The 25,425-nt window shown below is 44.4% G+C and overlaps 1 protein-coding gene across 1 annotated transcript in view; it reads right to left on the bottom strand.

The window, feature by feature from the left end:
• Positions 1-25,425, bottom strand: part of FRAS1 (Fraser extracellular matrix complex subunit 1) — a gene marked incomplete at its 5' end in the record, with an annotated part of 403,879 nt that overhangs the window by 76,888 nt on the left and 301,566 nt on the right. The window contains 10 exons of the mRNA XM_080796111.1: positions 31-219; positions 2,205-2,468; positions 3,661-3,814; positions 4,766-4,956; positions 8,613-8,748; positions 10,322-10,484; positions 10,660-10,808; positions 16,394-16,641; positions 18,646-18,774; positions 19,989-20,120. Coding sequence (XP_080652237.1) covers positions 31-219; positions 2,205-2,468; positions 3,661-3,814; positions 4,766-4,956; positions 8,613-8,748; positions 10,322-10,484; positions 10,660-10,808; positions 16,394-16,641; positions 18,646-18,774; positions 19,989-20,120 — 1,755 coding nt within the window. The remainder of the gene's footprint in view (positions 1-30; positions 220-2,204; positions 2,469-3,660; positions 3,815-4,765; positions 4,957-8,612; positions 8,749-10,321; positions 10,485-10,659; positions 10,809-16,393; positions 16,642-18,645; positions 18,775-19,988; positions 20,121-25,425) is intronic.

Below are 25,425 nucleotides of genomic sequence, written 5' to 3'. Positions count from 1 at the left end.
GTCCGGGCAGGTGCGAGAGAGCCGGCTGACCTCGGCTGATGTCGGCCTGGGTGAAACTCCGGATGGGGCCCGTCACGGAGATCTGCTCGGGGATGTCGTTCTTCACCATCTGCAGGCTCCCCGCGCCAGGATCCTCCTTCATGATGTACATCACCTGGCGGTCGTCCGAATCAGTGTCTGTCACTCTCAAATGCTGCTCTGTGATGCGTGCTACAGACCCTGGAAGTGAGTGGGAGAGAGGAGGTCATTGTCCATCATTGTCAAGTGGTTTCGGGAGACTAGAGACTAAATCCTCACACATTGCCTGGGTTTAACTGAATATTGGGTGCTTGCCCTTCTCCATCTCCAGCTGCGTGCATTTTAATTTCCCTAAGTGAAACAATCCCAACTTCCCAATGTGTTAATCCTCCCTTCGGTTTAGATCTGAGCCCTTCTCTCTCCTGATCCATTTCACTCTCCGTGTGCCAGGCTCCCTCTACTCCTGGGACCTAGCAGTTACCCCTCTCTAGACTGATGTATCAACTCCTAGATCTTTGGTGAAACCTTCTTGGACCTAACTTATTTACCGTCTTGAGGTTCACTAAATCATAAGCAACAGATTTACATAAACTTATAAATGTATCTTGCTGCCATCTCAAACCAAATAGTTAAAATCAACATTTACAAGAGTGTAAAACAGGGGGCTCTGAGTGCTGGGCCCTGGAAGGCTATGCAGATTGCTGGGGATGGCGGCGAGACACGAGCAAGTGGTGAACACCTCTTCTCAGGGCCTTGCCCCTTGCTTTCCTGTCCAGTTCATATTAAAAACAGTAAATTTAGGTGAAGTAGATGCTTGTCATTCATGTGTAATACATCCTAGCATTGGCTGAGCCCTGGGCCTCCCGTGTCTTCTTGCTGGTAATGCCAACGACGCAAGGCCGAACTATTCTTTCCCCAGGCCGTTCTCAGCAAGCAGTCCCGGGGGATGAGGTGATAATCTTCCTCTGGGACAAAGATCAGGCTTGCTTATTGTTACTGTAGCGGGGGAGTCTCCCCAAGCTCAGCCTTCCTCTTCTGTAATGCCTCCCACCACATGTCAAGGCATCCGTCCAGGCCTTCGGCGTCATCTCCACAGTCTTGGAGTGCCGAGGGAAACGATGCAAAGTTGCTGATGGCAATGCTGCCCATCGTGCTGTGAGTAACAAAGTATGTGGTCTCTGACCCAGGAGTCTCTTGTCTTCTATCAGCACCCATGAAACACTGGCAGGCTGACTGACTGGCTTGTAAACAGGTGAGAGGGAAATCTCAGATCGATAATGGGGACCTTTGGGAATCTGTAAATTTTCAGATACCGTCATGCTGTATAGTTTTCACTACAAGACACCTGTGAAACTAAGGGTAGATAAACACATAGGACCCCAGTGGGATGCAGATGTTCTGGGGGGAAAAGGCACACTCTCTGACTCCCTACCGCCAACTGATTCAAGACTGACACGTCACGGGTCCTTCAGGTTCTGCTTCTAGACAGGTAAACTTGTGACTCTCATACCCTAGGATACCATGTCTAGTGACTCTCAGTCATTTTTTTTTTAAGATTTTATTTTTATTTATTTGACAGATCACAAATAGGCAGAGAGGCAGCAGAGAGAGAGGAGACAGCAGGCTTCCCGCTGAACGGAGAGCCCGATGTGGGGCTCGATCCCAGGACTCTGGGATCATGACCTGAGCCGAAGGCAGAGGCTTTAACCCACTGAGCCACCCAGGCACCCTCTCAGTTATTTTTATAATCCTTTCAGTGTACGATGGCTTCTGAATTGCACCCCCCATGCTCCCCTGCCACTTGAAAATAAGCGTCCTGAAAACTCTGTTGGATTTCTTCTGTTGCTGTTGCCGTTGTTTCCGTGGGGCCGGCTGGGCCATGGCCGTGTTCTAAGAGACGTGGCCTGAGCAGCTGGATACACTGAGGTTTTGAGGGCCCTGGAAGTACTCTAAACTCTTCTCAATCTCTTCTCCAATTCACAGGCAGGTATCCGGTCCAAAGGATTTAAGAGATTTACAGGAGTCACTCACAACGCTTGTGTCCCTAAAAGAATAGCTCTTCCCACCTCGGGTCTCTCTGACTTTTGAAGGCCGACTTCAATACCCTCCCACAGAGCTAACGTGCGCACTGACGAGGACGGAGGGGACGGAGGGACCTCAGCCGCTCTCTCCCGTTCCCGCGGTACCTGCTGAGAGCTGAAGTCCTCGGTTTACGGCCACGTTGGGGGAGCCGCTTGTAGGCAGCTCTATGTATATCTCCATCCTCCCGGTGTCCGTGTGGAGGCCGTCCGTGAGGGAGAACCGGAACTCATCCACTGCCACCCCGGGGCCGCCGGGCATGTACCCGACCAGCCCGGCCAGCACATCCTGGTAGGTGAAGGAGGAGCCTTGAGTTAAAACCCTTCCGTTCTGCAGAGGCTCAGAAGCAGTTTCCCTCCAGAGCAGACGGCCTGAGAAAGAGAGTAAAGAAAAACAAAGAAACAAAAGTAGAATACATATGGCACCGAAGAATGGCCCAATGTTGTCAACTAGCATGAGCCTGGGTAGACTGTCCAGCACCTCAGAGGCTCTTGGTGACACATACACATAAATGACCAACGACTGAGAATTATCTACAGAGGCACAGGGAGCTGCTCTGTGGCCTCATCTACAAATAAAGAAGATAAGATCCAACTTGTCCTGTTCAAAAATCTCTTAAGGAGACACAATTCATGTGGTAATACAGTGGCTTAGAAATCAAGTCTTCCTCCATGAACTCAAACTCACGCATTACCTACACCTTACTTTCCCCATCTGCAAAGTGCAAATAGCACGCTTCTGCTGCTTTCCTTCTAGGGCACCTGGGAGGGGAGAAGGGACTGTGTTTTGAATTCCTTTTAAATTCAGAAGGGCACTAGACATCTTTGGGTGGGAGCATATTTTTCTGTTTTCAAGGGTCGTGTGTATCATGATGGGACAGTTAAAGTGCTTCATTAAAGAAAGTAAAAGTGAAGGAAGATAAAATGCAGGGACCAACAGACTCTTCTATTAACTTTTCATCAACAGTGAAACTTCATCTTTAAAAGACCGCGGGGGTTATGATACACTAAGGTACCACCTGGGAGATGAAAGTTCCAGAGCTTTGGCTAATACCAGAGGGATGGCACTTAGAAAAGAAGTAGGTAAAAGATTCCCATGGTGGTTTTTACCTCTGGTTTAATCAGGAAAAGTGCTTTCGTTGCAAAAGGATCAAGTTCATAAAGACATCCAGCTCACCTCTAACCTGAAGTGAACACCTTGTGCAATTAATAACAAGGGGGCCCCACTGTTCCTTGCACGAGGTGGCCCAGGACCATCCAGCAATGAAGCCTGCTCTGAGAATAGAACTCTAAACCTGTCTTGCCCGAGGTTATATAGGAGAGCAAAAAAATAGCTGAAATTGAATTTCCGAGACACCAATTACCTGGGATTCAGACTTTTTAGAGCCACTGGTGTCCACTGTGACCCCAAAGAATATTGGCTAGCTGTGAATCTGATTATACTCTGATGCAAAGAATGGGCTACGCACAGGCGAAGTGGAGGAAAAACCAACAGAAATCTGTGTTTATTCTAAAATGCTAACAGGTCTCTCGATTAAGAAGCTCGCCATGCAGTTGGTCCTACCGTGGTCAGGCTTTTTTGTCAACACAAAAACCAGCTCATTATCTGGAGTGTCCAGGTCCAGCAGGCTCAGGGAAGAATTGCTTATCACCACTCCCGAGCTCAGCTGCACGCCGAGGGGCTGCAAGGTCATCCTGGGAGGCTCGTCGTTCTTCCTCTGATGAAAGCATAAAATATCAGGTCCACACGGATATTGGTTTAAGAAAGAAAATGCACCTTAGTCAGCGAAAGCACCATTGTCACAACAACTTTCACTCTTAAAATAGTACTTAACCATCTTCAATTCCCAGTCAAAATGGTTTGTTTGAAAGAAGAATGTCCCCTTGAAAAGAAATGGACGTTCTACAGAAATCTCAAGATATTTTCCACGGGGACAGTGATCGTGTTTTTTGGACCAAAAATCTGGACATGTGGTTAGAGAAGTATGAGTATATTTTGAGGATAAAAAAGCACATTGTTTGAAATCAAAACTGTCCTAGAAAACCCCAAGAGTATCATAGTACTGTAGGAGGACACCATATTTAAAGGTGTGGGTTCCTAAAACTGTCTCCCTGACCCCGTGCCAGCCCCCCTGTACCACCTCTGAAGGTGTCCTTTCCCAGGAGAGAGGGTATTCCATTCTGAGTTTTACCTTTTCTCTCTCTGGCTCCCCGGGCTGGGAGAGCAAGCTCCCCAGTTGCTCAAATGAGAATAAATACGGCATCAAGGAACATGTTTCTTTGATGTTACAATTTAACAAGTACATGCATCAAAAATGTAAGAAAAGGCAAGTATGTATGTGACTAAATACAATAGTTTCAGGGGAAAATAGGTATATGTTGGTTTTCAGCTAAATATGAGACTGACACTGTTTCTCTGTCTGACCCTCACAAACCGTTTTCACACAGAATGAACACATTTTACCCCGAAGTGGAAATTCAGATTTCCAAGTCAGACCCTCTCCGAATGCCAGCCTTAATTCTACAAGCGTCCTCAAGCAGGGTTGTATTTTTAAGTTGACCTTGAAAACTGAAGGTTAAATGCGATCTTGTTTTTGAGTTCCTGGAAGGCTAGCTCATGCTGGGACATTTTTGTCAGAGGCCCCCTGTTCCAACTTTGAAGTCTTTACCTCAATGGTGATGTTGATGCTGTGGACTGCTGAGCGACTGTGTCCATCACTTACATAAAAACTAAAAATGTCATGCGTTGGCTCAATGCTCTCGTGAACACTCTGGAAGTAGTAAATGTAGTTTTCCAGGACATCTTGAATAGGGAATGACGCCTCGAGGTCACTGGTAGTTCCAGGGCCAAAACGATCACCTGCGTCAACATCAAGAGAGAACTTTTGCCTTGATCCATTGTGCTTGCTTACTAGGCTGAACTAGAAAACATGACAGCATTATCAACAAAAGATGAAATACCTTAGAGGCTAAAAATGGAGAATGGAAAGGACACAAAGCTAGCAACCGAAGACTCGGGGTCAAATCCCAGTTTCCCTCCTATTCCTCACCCACACATGGTTGCGCCTGCCTGGCTGTTTCGACAGGGAATCAAATGAGATACGACGCATGAAAGCACTCAGAACACTCCTTTATATAGCAAGAATTAAAAAAAGAATCCGTGGTTGTTTTGTTAGAAATCTGTGATAAGGTAAGTCCTCAGACACATAACAATACAAACGCAAGGGTGCTACCTTAAGCTTTGGTCAGTTTTAAAACCACACTGCCTCGCACACCATGCAAGAGGAAGCCGCCTCCTCCTCCTCCTTTTTTTTTTTTTTTTTTAAAGATTTTATTTACTTATTTGACCGAGAGACCAAAGCAAGAGAGGGAACACAAGCTGGTGGAGAGGGAGAAGCAGGTTCCTGCCGCGCAGGGAGCCCCATGCAGGGCTTGATCTCAGGAGCCTGGGATCATGACCTGAGCCGAAGGCAGACGCTAAACAAATGAGCCACTCAGGCACCCGAGGAATCCTCCTCTATGTAAGAAAGAGTAACTGTATACTTTATCTAAGAGATATCTCAATAAGCGTGTTTTCATTTGACCTCAGTTCCTTAAGGAAACCTCCCCACGGGTCAGAGCTCAGCCCCTGGGATGGCACACCAGGGCTGCTGCGGTGCTCGGGGACCATCCACAGCCATCGAAGCACTGAGATGCTCAAGTTCCACGCTGAGCTCCGGACAGCGAGCTGGTTCTGGTTAACTCTTCTTTTTATCCCGAGCCCAACCAAACCCGGAAAAGACCCAGGGAAGAGTAAACACCATCTAATGATGGATGGCTCATCCCTTCCTTGGTCTGAGTCTCTCTAATGGATGGGTTTTAAGTTGTTACCACATTTTCCTCTAAAGAGAGGAGAGCCCTGTGTCTTCAAACACCCCCTGGATACATATCAACAGAGAAAAGTGTGTATAGAAGTTCAGAAAGCAACAAAGACTTTCTCTTTGCCTCTTCCATGGCTCGTTGCAAACATCAGGTCATAAATCAAAAAGCCATTGCCTTCCTGAATTGTAGACAGTGTCATTTTTTTGGTTAACCTTCCAACAGAAAGGCTAGGACTGAAAAAGTGTTACTTACAATTTGTTTGAAATAAGAACTCAGGACAAGTGTTTTTTCTTCGACATGAACTGTGTTAGATTTTACCCATCGGATTTGGTTCCTCTTGACACCAGGAACACGGGGGAGTCTGAGCGACCTGTGACCGGAGAGTCCCTAGCACACACAGGTCGGTGTTTCCAGGACAAAGTGCTGTCATTCCTTCGAATTTTTATTTTCCCTTTACACTGACCGATAGCAAATATGAAAAATGTGCGTTTACTTGGGTTGGGTCAGAAAGAGCCTAAATAAGCTAAATGATGCCTAAAAATATACTCCCAGAGAGAAATGACTCACTTCCTGTCATTGGAAAATAAGCTGTTCAATGAGCGAATCTGTCACCGAAGCTTTAAGCACCAGCCTTCCCAGTTTCAAAACTGCACCTTCTGTTTTTTCACGTAAATCATTCTCATTAACGTGCTTCCTCGCCTCTTTCAGCAGAATACACTGCGTGCAAATTAAATAGTTCCTGATGCACGCAGGCTCTCGTCCCGAACATCTACCACTGCGTCCTGCAGGAACCGGTGACGCACGCCCTCGAGGCAGTCAAGGTGGTTCTGCTCTGTTTGCGCTGCTCCTAACAGAACGTAGAGCCCGTGCTGTTCGTTTCCTGCCTCTCGACAGATTTATTCCGTTTCCTCCTGGCTTCCTGGTAAGAAGTTAAAGCTGCTCCTTGTAACAGTTTCCAAAAGGCATTCTGCGGAACTGCTGGGTTCTGAATCTGGATAGCTGGTCCATACACACAAAACAGGCTCGGGGCTGAACACCCCGGAGAGAGGGTTGGAGCCCTTAAAGTGTCTTGGGATCAGTATTTGCACCCCTCTGCCCTGCCCCCAGCCGCCTGAACGCCGTTTTCTTACTCCCAGGCTCATATTGACGCAGAGCAGTGATTCTCCGAATGTGGTCCCCAGGCCAGCAGCTGTGGCATCGCCTATGAGCCGGGGGGAAATGCAAATGCATGGGCCCCCCAGCCTCTGCCCAGGGGAGCTCTGGGGCTGCCGCTCAGGACACTGTGTTTCACGAGCGCTCCAGCGGAGTCGCATACACACAGAAGTCTGAGAATCACTGTTTAGAGAGCTGGAGCTTGGCAGAAATTGGACTTCTAGGCCAGTGAAATACTCCCCTGTAGGCAGTTCAGGTTAACGTCAAACCACGTTAGGGAGGCTTAAAAAAAAAACAACAAAACCCCGGAGAGAAAAGAGGTAGAGACGGGAGGCAACGACCCCTTCAGGTCTCCCCACCTTCGCCCGTGGTCCCCTCTGCCCACAGTGGGACCCTCACTAAGCCTTCACCTTCCAACAGCCATTCCCGCCCGCTCAGACAGAATTCACTGTTTTGCCCTGTGTACCTCCTCAGGGTAGGGCCCTTTCCGTGTGCCAGCACGTTTGATTTCCTGTCATTTACCGGTCTTCCTCTCCATCCCTCATTCAAGGCAGGGGCCTGTGTCTCACTCACCTTCACATCCTTCGTTTCTGGCACAAGCACTTCTGAGACCGATCTAAGTCGGCGATAAACAAATCCGAGTGCCCGCCATGAAAGGCAACATGGGGGAAGGACCCGCAGTTTTCCGGAGGAAAACACGGCCGCCGCTAAATGGATTTCAAACCCAGGCCCCATGCTGGCCCCAGACAGGCTCAGTCAAGGGCCTCTCTGTGGGAGCTGCTAGAGACACGCCGATTAGAGCCGCGCACTGGCACTCGGAGGTCGCTGCGGAGGCAGCCGCCCGCTGACCTGCCAGGAGCTGTCTCAACCGCCAGTCACCGCGGTCTCGGGGGGCCGGGGACAGGACACGCCTCCTCGCCTCTCCTTCCCTGTGAGACGCGGCAAGGGCAGCGGGGGTCCGGGGCGGATGGTGGAGGGGGAGGGGTGTCGAGGGGTCACAGACGGACGAGCAGGCCTTCCGACTCATGTCACAGCCTTCGAAGGCGCTGAACCCGGAGCGGTGGCTCAGGTGAGCCGCGGCCGCCTCATAGCAGAAGGACAGGCATCCGTATGGCCTCGACACCGGGCTCCGAGGGCCAAGCCATGGGTCCTTCCTCTCCCCGCTGCCGGCGCTCCCGATCCAGCAGCACCGAGGGGCCTCCTACATCTTACCCGATCTCCTCCTTTGTTCGGCTTCTTACCTGTCCCCCCACACCCCGGGGTCTGCAGCCGCGGGAAGGTAGGGGTGTCTGCTCGTGTCGTGTCCCGTTACACCCCTGTGCCTGGCACGAGGGAAACGCTCAGGAGATTCTGAGCGACCGAAATCGTCCTCCCTCCCGTTTCTTGGAAATGGCTCTGTTCCTCCTTAGCCCCCCACGTCCAGCTTGGACAGGAGGCAGCTGCCCCCGCCACCCTCCCTTGTCGCCAGGTCTGGAGCGACGCTGCGGCCGGGCCACCGCCTACCTGTGCCCGCGTTCTCGATGCAGCCGTATCTGGGCAGAGCGCTCAGCTTAATGACGGCGTCGCCCCGGAGGCTGTCCTGGTCGGCGGCGGCGAAGAAGTGGTAGAAGGAGAGTGGGGCTCGCCCTCCCTCGTCGACCTACGGAAGAGGAGGTTGTACAGTCCCCGGGCGGTGGCACAGGACCGCCGGGAAAGGAGCTGGAGTGGAAAGTGCTGCCTGGGGGGACCTCCCAGCACCAGTTCCACTGCTTCGAGGAGGCAAACCCTCTGCCGGGGGGATGAAGAACGTGCCGCTGCCGGGCCGCGATCGCTCGGCGCCGCGCGGAGCTGCATTCCCACGCCGGACTCCTGGGTCTCCCTCCAGGGCGGTGCTTGCCTCCGTGATGGATCTGGTTATGAAGTGGCTCTGGCCCGTTCTAACCCCCACCTGAGCACAGCTGCGCGGCGGCACGGCTGCCTTGCTTCCCTCCCATCATCCCAAAGCCTGCAGCCCGGGGGTGACCCGTCTGTCCTCCCTCGGATACTGGGAGGGTGACCGTCCTGCAGGCGCCCCCACCCAGCATGAAAGTCCCGCTGCTCATCCCCTTATGGTACATGCCCATGGGGTGGGGGAGGAAAGGGCTCCCTCCCCACACCTCAAAGTGAGTGCTAACCTTAAGGTTAAGGAGGGAAATGAATCCACCTGAGTAAAAGCACTTGCTGGACCTAACTTTTTCCTTTAGGGCCCTGCTTCGTATGCTAACCCATGACCTGTTCCTGGTGCTTCTGCTGGCCTGTTGGGCACGCCTGAGCCTTTCCACTCTGAACAATGCTTGGCCAGATGTAGGAAGATCTACGAGGTACAGAGTGGAAGCTCACCCTGACGCTGGTGATGGAGAAGAGCCAAATGGGTTCCCAGGGTATGCAATATCAAAACCATCTGGAAACAAGTCAATTTTACGGATTTTTAGTTGCTTGACAAAACCGGAAAAACTCTTTGAGTTTTTGGCATGTGGTATGTACACGGAGCAGGACAAGGAGATTGAATTAACTTTTATGGAATCCCTACCATGTGTTGGTAAGTACTGGGGGTTTTAAATGGTATTTTGTGAACTATCAGAGCAATCCTTTCGGTAACAGGAATAGTTACAGTTTAAAGATGAAATTGGGGCAAGAAAGATTATATCATTGGTCCAGAGTCACTCAGCTAGTAAGGAACAGAAGCAGCATGAACTCAGGTCTGGGTAACCTCATGAACGGGACATATCTTATGGCCCCCTCCCTCCCCCACCCCAGGAACTATAAATAACCTTTACAGTGATAAGTATTGGCTTAAAAAGTGACTTGGGGACATCGTCCATCTCCCCAAATTTTAGTTCTCGGCAGCATTAGATTTTTAACTCCTGAAAGATGTATTCCATTTATAATTTTACTCCCGCTACTATACGTACCTAGCACAGTATACAAAATACTACACACATCTAGCATTTATGTCTAGCACATAGATGTTTTTTGACTAAATAATGTGAATATAATTATTTGATCTTCTGCATGTATTTTCTCATACTTTTTGAAAAACTCATGATTGAAAACCATGCGTATCTCGACCCGATTGCCTAGACACTTTGGAGGAAGAACTTGGCAGCCGATTCAGGTAGAAATCCTGTATTTACAACAGAACAGATTTCATCTCTGCACAACACTCGCTGCCCATTGCTCTGAGAACTGTTTACCGTGATGAGGTCAGCAAACGCAAGGACTGGAGGCGGGTTCTGAACAGGCGTGATCGTGACGGCAAACATCTGATCGTCCAGACGGTGGCGGTCCGTATCGGAGACAGAGAAGCGGAAGCCATCAGTAACCAGACCACCGTCAGTCTCAGACACAGCGGAGTACCTGCAGAGGGAGGGCGGGGATCAAACGAACGAGCTCCGGGACAAGCCAGGCAAGACGGTTGCATCTCTGTTTAAAAATGGGGCAATACAATCTTTCAAGGGGCTACCGGTCAGTTGCTTAAATATTTTAATACAATTTTTACAAACTCTATCAATAATGCAAAGTGGTTATATACCTGATTTTCTGGTTGTTGATGTCTTCCATTGTGAAATTGGAAACCTCTGAGAGTTCTTCCACCTCGGGTCCCGACACTCTTAAGAGAGCACCATGCGCGGGCAGGGAACGTAACTGAATCCAGATCTCTGAGTCAGGGGAAGAATCATCCTAATCGGGCAAATATGAGGCAAGACATGAACGCACACTTGTAGGAATAAATGCGTCCAGGAGGTAAAGATCACGGGTGCTTACTTCTCCGCCAGCTGCAAAAGTCTGTTTCCCTTTGTGATAAAGCAACGCCGTCTCAAAGTGCATGAAAATCCCATTATTTATGCTCTGTAAAATACCTCTTGGATAATGTCTTCTTTCAAGAGTAGCTCAAGATAACCGTGAGGAAATGCACTTTAGGTACGGGGCATAAAACAAAGAGATGCCATGTTGTTACTGGAGGAGCCCCACAGGGTTGCGCTTTTATGACATGAATGTAGTGAAGAACAAAACAGGGTCGGAGATGTAAGTCACCGTCCCATAAACACAGTGGTAGGCTTCCTTCAGAGTTTCAAAGGATGGTTTGCTTTTTAAAAGCAGGTAAAATTCCATTATAACATATAATACAAGGAGAAAGAAAATTCTGTGAAAGAGGAAGAAGGGAAGTTATCTAGCGTAGCCAGTGACTCACTTTAAGTAATAATTTGACATGGGAAAAATTTTAGCGTAACAGAAGAATTTAGGAAATCTTATGGATTTCGTTTCATCAGATGGAACCCACGGATAATCAACCCCCGCGATGACCAATCTTAACAAAGACAATTTCCTTTCCTCCTGCATGGCTTATTAAGAAATAAAATTGGCTTTCTGTGTTTCTCCACGGACAACAGCTGTATGTCTTAATGAACAACTTCCTCTTTCTTTAAGGATATTGTGGAAATATCTAGGAGGTTGGCATCATCTTCTTGGAAAGCTTCCCTGAGCCATTCATCTTTTAGAGCAGTTGGCTGTGAACACGGGGGCACTCTGCACTTTGCCACAGCAACAACGAAAAGAAATATTGCATTCAAAGTACCAAGTGTACTTTGAAATGCAAATTTCCATGCTTACGTTGTAGTGCTGGTTGAAGGATGCATCAGGAATGTGCTCAGCATAGACACCGGGTGATCTGGGGCAGAGGATGTTAGTCAGTTCTTGCTTCTACCTCTAGGGGCCTTTTTAAATCGACAGGTCAGAGCCTCACTGCAAGGTCACAGAATTTTCCATATCTCCCTACATCACCTGACACAATTAAGGGAGGAAACTCAAATTTATCAAAGCTGCAAAACTTCAGAAAATTTCCCTTAAATTAATACTTTAGAAGGGTCTCTATTTTTCCACATGGGTTATCAAATACAACAGGCAGACTTCCAACAGACTATTTCCTAGAATTACCGTGAGTTCCCTCTGAGAGAGAATTTTTAAAAGACAGCTAAGAGTTCTGAGGTATTATCTTGTGAGATGGTGATGAATTACAAGGACAGAGCTCCTGCCTCTTGATTAGAATGAATAGCTTCAAAATTCCACATTGGCAAATTTGGCAAAAAAAAAAAAAAAAAAAAAAACTTACTTCAATGTCAGGCAGATTTATTTTAATGTTTCAAATCTCAAATGACTGCTTGGTTTGAAAAAGTGTGAAATCAGCTAGGTTTTTTCTTCTGAAAATGCTAGCATAATTTCAGAAAATAATTATTAATTATTTTTATAATTAAAGAAAACTACTACTTTGACATATCTAAGATATTATGGATGCATAAAATCTCATAAGAATGTAGACTTGTTCTCCTGTAATTTTCCTACCTTCTTACCCCTTTTGTATTAATTTATTCTTCATTTTCTTTTTCTTTTTTCTTTTTTTTTATTTATTTTCATTTTCTTTTTATTGCTTTTATTGCTTATACATCTGTTGACCCACCATCCAACACAAGGCCTAGAACACTGATAAGTAACAATTGTGTGTGTGTTCCTCCTTTACCCTGTCCTTGGGCCTCCCATCACCCTGGGTTTTATTTCTCATTTCCTTGAAATTCTTTGATATTATTTGATATATTACTACAAAGTATTTTTAGTTGTTTTTCAAAAACTTATGAAAAGAGAGTTAGTTAGACTTTCCCCTTGTGGGACTTACTTTCCTTTTTACTCAGTAGTGGACCGCTGAGATCCATCGGTATCATTATACGCAGCAACGGTTCATCTCTGTATCCCACAGAGGAAGTGCATCACAGGTAACATTATCCTGTCGATGGGCATTTGTCTCAATTTAGTATTTTGGCTATTACAAACACTGTTGCTCTGAATTTTCTTGGGCATGTCGTTTGGTGTACATATGAAACTTTCTCTTGGAGAGGAATCTAGGAATGGTGTGGGTATACGACCACGCCACCTCACAGGAAAATGCCAAATTCTTTCCCAAAGTGGTTTGTTAAGTTGACTCTTCCATCAGCAAAGAACCTTCTGCAGATTCATTTCCTCTCCAACATTTGGTACTTTCAGACTTTTAAATTTCTGCCAGTTGAATTGGTATGATATGGTATGTAGTCTTTTTGCTTTCCTTGATGCCTAAAAAAGTGATTGTCTCTTTTTATATTTATTGGCCCTATGGATTTCTCTTCTGAAATTCCTATTACTGTCTCTTGTTCATTCTTCTACTGGGTTATTTTTTCTTTTTGATCTGCAGACATTTTTTATATTTTCTTTGTTTGTTTTTGGTTATATGTATTTCAAATATCTGTTTCCAATTTGTAACTTGTCTGTTTTTTGTATTTCTGATGTGTTTGGGGGAATAGAAATTTTATTTTAATACAGTCAAGTTTATCAATCTTTTCTTTACAGTTAGCACTTTTTGTTTCTAGTTTAAAAAATTCTCTCCTTTCCCAATATCTAAAAATATTCACCTATTTGCCACAAAGAATTGTAAAGTTTCAGTGCTTGATTTGCCTGAAGTTAATCTCTGTGTACAGTGTGACGGAGAACTACAAGTTCTTTTTTTATCCATATGAATAACCATTTTGCGCAGGTCTAGATTTTAAATAGTTCCTACCGTTTCCACTGATCTGGCTTACTCGGTCTGTTTTACATCACAGTTCCGTGTGTCGGTCTGTTTCTGGACTCTATCTAGTGTATTCCAGGGCTAACTGCTTTCAACAGTTGCAGGTGTATAATCACTCCTGATACCTGATAGGGCAAGCCCCTGCTCTACTATCATTCTTTTGCAGAATTTTGGCCCTTTGTTCTTTATTGTAAAATCAGCTTATCAAGATCCATAAAAAGTGCCCTGGGCATTTGACTGGAACTCAACTGAACGGAAAGGTCAGTCTGCAGGAGAACTGATACCTTTTTGCTACTAAATCTTCCTGCTCATGCATATGGCATGTCTCATTATTTATTGGGTGTTTTTTAAATGTTTGTCAATTAAGTAAGTGTTGTAACATTCCCGTAGAAGTCCTGTCTAGTTTTTGTTAGATTTAGTCACACAGACAGGATTCTTATAAAGCTTTTGTAAGCAACAGCGTCTTTTTAGTTACATTTACTGGCTATTTTTTGCTTATGCCTAGCAATGCTATTGCTTTGTCTGTCTTCTATCTGGGCCCTTGGTAAATGCTCCCTTTATTTCTAATACTTTGACAAGACATTCTTTTGGATTTTCTTTACTTGTTCATTGTATCAGTTTTCCCTAGAAATTACACATCTTTTGTTACATTTATCCCTGGATGTTTTATGTGATGCTATTAGAGACAGTATCATATTTTGAACTATTGTATTTTTGGCTGATGCATAGAAACACCGTTAGCTTTTTAAGATTAATCTTCTATCTTCTCCCACATTACAGATGAGAAAACTGAGTCCCAGAGAGTTAAGTACCCTGCCAGGGGTTATTACGCTAGTAAGTGGTAAGCCTGTTTTAAAACTCATCCATTCTAACTACAAAACATCCCCCCACGACTTGTTTACCTGTGGTGCATAGCAAACTATTTAGGAAACCATCATTAAGAAACAAATCACACAGGATCCCACTTTTGCCTTTTGTCTCTCTTGACACCATGTCACCCTCCTGCAGTTAATGACACACTAATTAAAAACAGGCTCACCTGCTCCTACCCTTGTATATTCTGTTCCATTTATGACCAGCATTTCAGACGGCTTTTCCAACCTTTCTGGATGTTCACTGCAAACTTACTAACTATGCATGTCTGGAAAAATTTTCCCCATGACATTAAGTACAAAATTCTTCTACAACCCTCAGAGAAAGTTAGTATATAACTTAGCTAAGTCTTTAAAATATGCTATGCTTTCAGCAGGCTCAAATAGTCCTTTTGGAGTCTTTCTGCTCTAGTGGGTAAATTCACATTCAATCAATTTCTGAAAATACATGTTCGGTTGCCAATGGGCTCACATTTTGATATGCAGCTTATAATATGCAGTTAATGGGCAGGAACTGCTCCTGGAGAGCTATTTTGACCTGTCAAACATTTTTCAAGCCTTGGTGATCTATTGATTAAATCTGTATTCATACATTTTTATAAATTCATGGAGTTTCATAAGATTCAGAAGACCATAACCTATGGTAAAAATCACCTGTCAGTTTAAAAAAAAAACCAAAACCAAAGCTGTCCTGAAACTATACTAGACCCATGAGAAGAATCAGGTGGAATGCAGTTTCCCATAATTTAAGAAAAGACAATTTGAGGGGAAAATCTGTGCTAAAGCAATTGAAGCAATTGTTCCCAGGCCAATGCTTTATCTCACATGCTACTATCCAGGACTAGATTTTACAGCCGGACTCTTTAGCCCAGAAAAGGATTACTTAAAACTATATAGTATAAAAAAATAAAAATAAAAAACAAAAAAACAAAAAACAAAACCAATGAAAGAAAGAAAATCCCAGGTCATTGGTGGGAATTTTAATGTTGGTAAGGAAAAATTCAATACTAAGAATGATTACCATTCAGATAACCATCATTATTTTCAAGGTATTTGTCAGAACTATTATGTTGACATAATGAATTTGTTTATGTTTACAACACACATAACTGAAAAATGAAATTAATTATCCTCATTATCCTTAGCTCCAGAGGTAGAATCAAAGAAAGGAGAGGAGTGTAATTAACCAGGGTCACTTAGCAAGTTAGGGCCAGATGGGAAAAAAAAAACCCCTGGTGTCCCTCAAACTACCCTTGGTTCCCTAAACACAGGGCTTCTTTTGGGGCACGGGATGGAGGGTGAGTCAGGAATCGTGCCTAGGAAGCCCGGCAGAGAGGCACTGCCAAAGGGATGTGCCAGCATTCTGTCTAGATCTGGCCCTGAGACCAAAGCTGGTGAACGTGGGCTTCCTCTCAGCGGGCGATGAAATATTATTACTTATTAGTCATAAATCAGGTGTGTTCTTCTAAAGTGTTCTTTCCTCAAAAGTGCCGTTTGAAATATTATGGATGGAGCTTTAAAAAGTGGGGACTCGGGCTTTCCCAGCATAGGCACTGTTTCCTGTTGACCATCACCCATCCCTACACAATCTCATTGTGTTTCCATCAAAGTTCCGCTCATTCCCTTGTCGGCTCATGAGACGTGGGGAGCAGTCAGAATAAACAATGGAGTGGAGCTCTGGGAGGTTGAGAAGAAACTTCCTTATATGGCCACCTACCTGATGCCCTGAATCTTCAGCCATGGCACTGCTCTCTAGTCAAGCCCAGGGAGAGGGTGCAGTGAACAAGACACAGGGAAGAACTTACAACATAAGCGAGGTGTGACCTGGTGATTACGGCTGTGCTTTTACTGGCCACGGTGATGCTCAGAGAGGCACCGGCAGCCCGCTGAGGCCCCCCGTCCTCTGACAGTGACACCTCCACTTTCACTTCCAAGGTAGTCGCTGACGTGCCGTCTGTGACTGCGATCTCCATGCTGTCTTCCCGGGCAGAGGAGCCGTCATGTAGGTACTGCAGAACATTTTTCTCAATATCTTCATATGTGAAGGTGTCACCTTCCGAGAGGAAGACAGATTGCAAAGCCAATTCCTTCTGGGAATGACACTTTTCATGTATATAACACCTTCGTTCTCAGGATTTCAAAGTACATATAGGATCAGATACTCTGGGAGTTGTAAGTTAATTAGCTCAACCACACACCCAGGGTAGGATTCCCTTTACGCCACTCTTGAAAGGGGGGGTTATTCAGCCTGTCCTTCAACACTTCTCAGGGTGGGAGGCTCACTGCTTTACAAGGCAGCTAATCCCACTGGAGATAGCTTTGTTTAAGTTCTTAATCATATTGAGCTCAAATCTGCTTCCGTGAGATCCAGTCATCATTCTTAGTTCTAGAGAATAAAGGTCAAGCCTCTACTCTTTAGGACAACCTAATCTTGGATCTAACCTTGACACTGAAATTTTTTGGAAAAAGTTAAGAAAATAAATTATGCTTGATGGATCTGTAGCAGTCCTTGTTGTAGTTGGGAGTATAAGGTTTTTCTAAATTCAAAAATACCTAAAAATTTAAAAACAGACTTAAAGTCAGAAATCCAAACGTTGTAGGTCTGGAGTACGAATTTTTGACAGATTTCACAGGTGTGTGAAAAAGTATCAAGGTCATATAACTTTGGGAAAAACAGGTTTAAACAAAATTTAAAACTAACAATTTTTTGAACTGCAGGATTTATTAGAACTTTAGAATCTTCAATAGGGAAGCCTTCCAAAGTTATTTGGTCATGGAACCCTTTCTACATGAAATGCCTCTTAGTGTCATGGGCCCCAAGGATTCCAGAGAGTATAATTGAAGAATTGGTCTTCTTGGATGTTATATTCAACTCTACTTCCTGACAGATTATTGGCTCTAGTAACTGGTGTTATGAATGAGACTAAAGAATTTATTCATTTTCTGTATTTGTCTTCTAAGTCTTCTCTTTTGACACTGTGTTACTGTGATTTACTGGTGCTAGTGGTATTGTGCTTTAAAAAAAGTAATAAAGCTAATATTTTATAAACATCTTTAGATAGTATATATTAGTTACACAGTATAGGTTAAATACAATGTTAAGACAACTGGGTTCTGACTGGTAAAGCTCCTGAAGTAGTTCCCTTAGGAAGCTAGAAATCTATTCTGATGATATTTCTTGTGTTCAGTAAATTTTTAAAAATCTGCCTTTGTGGGGCGCCTGGGTGGCTCAGTGGGTTAAAAATCTGCCTTCGTAACTCCCAAATGCTTGTTGGTTGTTCTTCAAATTCTATCTAACTTCAGGGTCAAAGACTTGTTCCCCTCTCTCTGCAGGGATATTCAAAAGAATGCATGATTACATGACTATTAGGAATTATATAAAGGTTTTTGAGAAAGTACAGATTGTTGAAATAAGCATATAGCATCCCAAAGTGACTACTTTGGAAGAGATAATATTCACTTTGATGTGTATGGGCTAACTATTACACAATTAGATTGAGCTGTGTTCCTTGTGCTTTTTCATACTTTCTAAAACAGTCAACTGGTGTTATTTTTCTATAATTGAAGAAAGTACAAGAAATATGACCTTGGAAAGCTGGTCCCATGATCTACCACAGTGTTACATCACAAAGATACTACTTAAAAAATGTGTTTCCTTCTTTATGGATGAAGACACATGTCATTTACGCTGTCTGCTAAGGAGACTATGAAGATTAACATAGCAAACTAAGGCAGACAAATTCATCTCCATGACCTAACCACAGGAAAGTGGCACCTGACACTTCGTATGAGGTGGTTCTAAATGCATTTACTCCAGATAAATCAGCCAATTTCAACTAATTTCACCCACAATTTGAGGAAACAGCCTCATTGTTTTGGCTTGCGGGTGTAGAGAAAGAAGTCCCAAATCTTTCAGCCAATGGACTAAGAACTAAAAATTGTTCCTCTGAAGTCTCTCTTCATCGTTCATTCCATGGACTTGCTTTACTTCTTGTCTGAGACATAAAACTAGAGCAAGAAACCCTCCAAGCGGGTCAGTGACAGAGGAAGCAGTTACCTGTGGCCATGGGCCCTTGGAGCCCGTCGGCTGTGTACTTCAGGATCGCACCATGCTCTGGAGGTTTCCGGAGCTCAAAGAGGAGCTCCTCAGGACCAGTCTCGGTGTCTCTTGTTACCAGCTGAAGTCCTGCAGTCAGGAGACAGGTCACTGTGAGAGGACGTGTACATTCAAAACTGTACGTGTTGCCTACTTTACAGCCACAGGGCAGGCTGGAAGCCACGCTGCGGGCAATCTGAAGGTTGTAAGAAGGCTCTGTTGAATTCTGGTCAACCACGGAAGAGTGAAAACTGATGATACAGTCAATTCCCAAATTGCAAGTTGTTAACTTACTTGCCAAAGTTAACTTGTAAGTAGATAGTTCTGAATTAAGAACACCTTTCCATACAAATGAGGGCACAGAAGCTGACATATAGCTCAGTCCTGACCGGCTGGGGTAGGTTTTCTTCCAGAAACGGCTTTGGCTTTTCATTATTTATTCCCTTCTTTTTCTGAATCCACAGAAGAGCCAAGTTGTCTTAACAATGGCTGCTAGGGGGGCACCTGGGTGGCTCAGTGAGTTAAAGCCTCTGCCTTCGGCTCAGGTCATGATCCCAGGGTCCTGGGATCGAGCCCTACATCGGGCTCTCTGCTCGGCAGGGAGCCTGCTTCCCCCCCGCTCCCCTGCCTACTTGTGATCTTTGTTAAATACATAAACAATATCTTAAAAAACAACAACAACGGCTGCTAGGGCCATCACAGAAGTGAGAAAGAACAGGGTGGCGTGGCCATCGTCTTCGTACATGACACTTGTTTAGAAATCGGATGATGATTCATTTCGGGCCAATGCTCAGGGGAGAGACGGGATAAGGATCTGTAGAGCAGCGCTGACCAGCCCCACGCCACCCACTGTTTGCTTTCAGAACTCGCGGGTGGAAGGATAAGGACACTGCTGAAGAGCAGCTACACCGAGAGCCCGACAGAACCACGTAGGGAATAACCCAGCCCAGGAGCTCCCGAAGCCCCCTGCGCTCTGTCATTTCTCCTGTTGCCCTTCACCTCCTAAACAGAAGACAAGGGCAGCCACTGAGATGCTCCCTCCCTTCTCGTCTCTGCCGGAAAACACACATTCTGTGTTGTGCTCCATCACTGAGCACTGGCCTGGGAAGGGCTTATTTCCTTCTCTCTGGGCTGCTTCTATGTGCGTGGAAATGGGCAGAGGGAAGGACACAGGTGAGAAGGCATATACCCTCTGGAAGAAGAGGTCACTCTTTCTTGGCAACCATCAAGAGGTTTAAGCAGGGGCTGCTGCTGAAATATGGTTCCATTCCCAGAGGCATGTTTCTTTTAGGCTCAGTTCCTACCTATAGCAGCGCTGCCTCCTGGGCTGACCTCAAGCAGGGGAGCTGTGACCCGGAATGCCGGCAGGTGCTGATCAGTGGGAAGCAAATGAATGGTGAGGACCATCTCCGGACTTGTGTGAGCTCCGTCTGAAACTGGAAAGGATAAACACACATGCACATCAACGTGTAGCCTGGTCACCATCAGATGCTTCCCAGATTTTTAGATCACCTTGACACTTTGAAGAGATGCTTACAAATGGAAAATGTAAGCAAGCAAGGAAGATACTGTGAGCTATCCTAACAAAGTTTTCTCTACTGGATAATGGAAAGGCTAAAGGACCATAATAACAAAGTCGTTCTATAAAGCAAGCTCCACAACAAGGTGATACTGGTAAATGTTAGTGGAAAAGAAAGTAATATAAAATCTACACCTGTAGATGATGCCAGTAAAGACTTTTATTTATGAGTGGCCGCTGGGTGGCTCAGTCAATTAAGCATCTGCCTTCGCTCACATCATGATCTTGGGGCCCTGGGATGGAGCCCTGCTTTGGGCCCCGGGCTCAGCAGAGAGTCTGCTTTTCCCTCTCCCTCTGTCACTCTCCCTGCTTGTGTTCTCTCTCTCTCTCTCTCTCTCTCTCTCTCTCTCGCTCTCGCTCTCAAATAAATAAATAAATAAAATCTAAAAATAAAATTAAAAGACTTTTATTTATGGAATTATTTTTTGATTCATTCTCCTCATGTCTTGGAAAAATATTTTCTTTCAAGAGATCTCGTTTAGAAATGACATGTCTATGTCTCATGAGGAAAGAACTTTTTAAAAAGGACAGAAAATACCCATGCAAGTATCTCGGAAGGCATTTATTGGGAAGTAAGCAGACCTATTTGGTTTTTACCTGATTGTCACACACATTGCAATAAACGGAAGATACTTTGGGAGTAGAACAATGACTTTAAGGTTTTATTTCCCTGGATTATCTGACATCCAAGTGAATGCCCATCACCTGAGGGAAACGGAAGCAGAACTGTGCGGTGCTTGACTCAGATTCCCACCTTCCGGTACCTTAAAGCACCCTCTAGTCTCTAAAGCCAGGTCTGGAAGAGTATCTGTACCGCCAGTTCACCAATGTGGTTATCTGTGGTGGCCACGGAGAAAACGCTGCTGTTGATTATTCTAAATGTGAGCTCTGCCCGCATCTGGGCCGACTTCCCTCGTCCCCTTCTTCTGGACCCCGAGGCAAGTCCGCAGGAGGCTGACGTCTACTTAAGCAAAGTAAAGGGCGGCTCAGCAGCTGCTAGTAATGATCCCATTTGGGCTTTAGAATTGTTTCTTCCCTGAGAACAGATCTAAAGGATATGGCTGGGTTTTATAAGGTGCACTCCATGTCCTAGAGCCGTCCAGAAATAGCCCTACGGAAGGGAGGACACATTCCCCCTGCGAATGAAGGTTTGTGGCTCTGGTCATTCGGCCAAATGTCACGATGGCTGCCCCTGCTTCTTTGTTTATGCTCAACCTCCTCTCTGGACCATTAGAGATAGGAACAGACAATTCCTCATGTTTGGAGGCTTGGGGGACAAACGTGAACTTTTCCACAAATTTCAGCAGATGCTGATTCTCTGAGGCTTCTGGGATCTAAGTTAAGAACATGTGCCTTAAATAAAAATCACAATTGTGAGATATAATTTTACTTTTTGAAATGTTTTACATTGATTTCACTTTTAAGCGGGCGGAGAGCCTCAGGGAGCCTTCACTGTCCTTACTTCTACAGAAGACCAGACTTTTACAGAGTCTACAGACTCTGAAACTTCAGAGTCTCGGGAATACCACACAGCCATCAGCGTGACCGACGTGTATCTTTCCCTCTGGGAGTAAATGGAAGAAAGTTATTTTCTGGCACATATTTTGTAACTAGAAAATATATCAATGGGTTGCGGAGTTTTGTAAACAAATATAAGAACTTACAATCAAAATGTCAGCAATTATATGTCTAGCTGTCCCTTTAAGCAACGTTTCTGATTTCTCTGAGAAACAGTCAGTTTGCCTCTTTGGGTCAGAGCCCCTGCGAGCACCACTCGCCTCGTGTATTTCCCTTGCCCAGGATGGCTCTGCGGAGCGTCTGGGCTTGGTCAGAAGCAGCCAGGGCAGGAATGTCAGCTTCCCTTCTCGTCTTAGCCGACTGACCTAATGAGCCGTTCTTCCTCACTCTGGGTCAATGTCCAGGCTCGGGCTTGTTGCCACCTTAGCTCAGTATGTGCCCGATTTAACATTTTCTCTCACGAAACTCTGCTAAAGGAGATGGCTTCCTACCAGTTTCCAAAAAAATGTTCTCCTTGAAAAAAGGGAAACTTTTATACCCTTCACAATAATGAACTTGAAATGGCTCATGGACCTACATGTAAAAGGCAAAACGATAAAACTCCTATAAGACAACAGAGGCGAAAACTGAGATGACCTTGGGAAAGGTGATGCCTCCTTAGATAAAACACAAAAGACACGATCCACAAAAGAAATCACTGAGAAGCTGGACCTCATTAAAATTAAAAACTTCCGCTCTGTGAAAGGCAATGTCAAGTGTATGAAAGGAAAAGCCATAAACTGGAAGAAAATATTTTCAAAAGACTCATCTGATACAGAATTGTTATTAAAAATGTACAAAGAACTCATAAAACCCAACAATAAAAAAAGAGCCCAATTAAAAAATAGGCCAAAGACCTTAACGGATATCTCACCAAGAAAATACACGGATGGCAGATAAACACATGAGAAGAAGCTCCTCATCATGTGCCAGCAGAGACATGGAAATTAAAACAATTACAAGATGCCATTATGCACCAATTAAAATTGCCAAAATCTGGAACACTGACAACACCAAATGCTGGTGAGGATGTGGAGCAAAAGGAACTTACACACTGCTGGTGGGAATGCAAAGTGGTACAGCCCTTCTGGAAGAAAGCTTGGCTCTTTTTTTAAAAACAAAACTAGGAGCGTCTGGGTGGCTCAGTGGGTTAAGCCTCTGCCTTCGGCTCAGGTCATGATCCCAGGGTCCTGGGATCGAGCCCCACATCGGGCTCTCTGCTTAGTAGGGAGCCTGCTTCCTCCTCTCTGTCTCTGCCTGCCGCTCTGCCTATTTGTGATCTCTCTCTCTATCAAATAAAATCTTAAAAAAAAACAAAACTAAACTAAATATACTCTTACCATGTAATACAGCAATTGCACTCTTTGGTATTTACCCCAAGGATTTGAAAACTTAGGTCCATATAAAACCTGCATACAGATGTTTATAACAGCTTTAGTTACAATTGCTAAAGCTTGGAAGCATCTAAGATGTCCTTAAGTAGACAAATGGATGAAATAAACTGTGGTACTTCTCAACAATGGAGTGTCATTCAGCACTAAAAACAGATGAGCTACAAAGCCACGGAAAGACACAGAAGACCCTTAAATGCATATTGCTAAGTGAAATAAGCCAATCTGAAAAGACTCCATACTGCATGACTCTCACTCTATGACGTTCTGGAAAAGACAAAATTCTGGAAGACAATAAAAAGAACAGTGGTTGCCAAAGGTGGGAAGTGGGTCTGGGAGAGGAACACAGGGAGAACACAGAGGATTTCCAGGGCAGGGAAAATACGCTATAGGGTATCACAATGATAGATGCATGTCATTATCCACTGTCCAAAACCCACAGAATGTACAACACCAAGAGTGAACCCGAGAGTAACTACAGACTTTGGTTGATTATGACATGTCAGTGTAGGGTCATCCTTAGTAAAAAATGTACCATTCTGGCGAGCGAAGTTGACAAGGGGAGAAGCTATGCTATGCCTCTGTATGTGTGGGGGCAGAGTGAATGGGGAAATCTCTGTACTTTCAATTTTTTTGTAAACCTAAAACTGCTCTGAAAAAATTTAATCTTTAGAACAATTAAAAAAAAATTCATTCAACAACAACAAAAGAAAGAAGAAAGAAAGAAAGAAAGAAAGAAACCAACCTCAGGCAGAAATAAGATAAATTAATTTGATCAGCCCAACATCTATTTCCTTTACCCTGTATAATAGGTTCAAGGGCCATTTAACTTACAGTCCTGGAGAAGTTAATAGTTAACCCCTTCACCTTTTCAAGCTTTCAGGTAAAAGTTGAGGCTTAGAAACAAAACAGGCACACTCTTATGATACTTGTTTTTCACAACCAACACATATACAGACCAGACTAAATAAAATATCCCATGTTCCATGTCAGAAACTTGTATTTAAGTCTTGGCTCTACTGTTAACCAGGACTGGAGATCTGGGCGGATTACTTACTCTAATGACCCTTCATTTCCCCAGCCTTAAAATGCTAAAAATGATACCTGTCCTTACAGTCTTGTTACGAGGATTAAATCAGACAACTTATATTGCAAACTGCTTTATAAAATGTAAAATACTATATAATCTGTTGTATATTATTACTGATTGTATGAATTATCTAGAAGTCGATCACTGGAAATGAGCTGATACTGGGTTCACATCAATAATAATTAAACACTGGGGGCACCTGGGTGGATTAGTGGGTTAAAGCTTCTGCCTTCGGCTCGGGTCATGATCCCAGGGTCCTGGGATCGAGCCCCACATCGGGCTCTCTGTTCAGCAGGGAGCCTGCTTCCTCCTCCCTCTCTGCCTGCCTCTCTGTCTACTTGTGATCTCTGTCTGTCAAATAAATAAATAAAATCTTAAAAATAATAATAATAAAACACTGGATAAAGAAATAATAAGGCATCCAAGTTGGAAGGGAAGAAGTAAAACTGTCACCATTTGCAGATGACATGATACAATATACAGAAAACCCTAGATGCCACCAAACACTGTTAGAACTAATAAACAAATTTAGTAAAGTTGTAGGATGCAAAATCATACAAAAATCTCTTGGATTTCTATACCCCAATAATAAGCCGTTGGAGATGTTAAGAAAGTAATCCCATTTACAACTGCTTCAAAAAGAATGAAATACCTAGGAGTCAATTTAACTAAGGAGATAAAAGACCTGTGCTTGGAAGAAAGAGCCTGAGGGAGACACAAACAAATATGAAGATATTCTACTCCCATGGATTAGAAGAGTTAACATTGTCAAAACGTCCATAACAACCAATGCAGTCTACAGGTTCTATGCAAGCCCATCAAATTTCCAATGGCATTTTTCACAGAAATAGCACAAATGATTCTACTTTTGTATGAAACTACAAAAGACCTGGAAAAGACAAAGCAATCTTGAGCGAAAAGAGTTAAGCTGGAGGCATAATGCTCTCTCAAACTGTATTACAAAGCTATAGTAATCAAAATAGCATAATATTACCAAAAAAACAGATCAATAGAGATGAATAGAATAGAGAACCCAGAAATAACCTAAATGCATATAGCCCACTGATTTATGACAAAGTAGCCAAGAAGATGCAATGGAGAAAAACAGTCTCTTCAATCCATGG

This window comes from Martes martes, assembly GCF_963455335.1.
Source record: "Martes martes genome assembly, chromosome: 2".
NCBI lineage: Eukaryota > Metazoa > Chordata > Mammalia > Carnivora > Mustelidae > Martes > Martes martes.
This window is presented reverse-complemented; position numbering and strand designations above follow the sequence as displayed.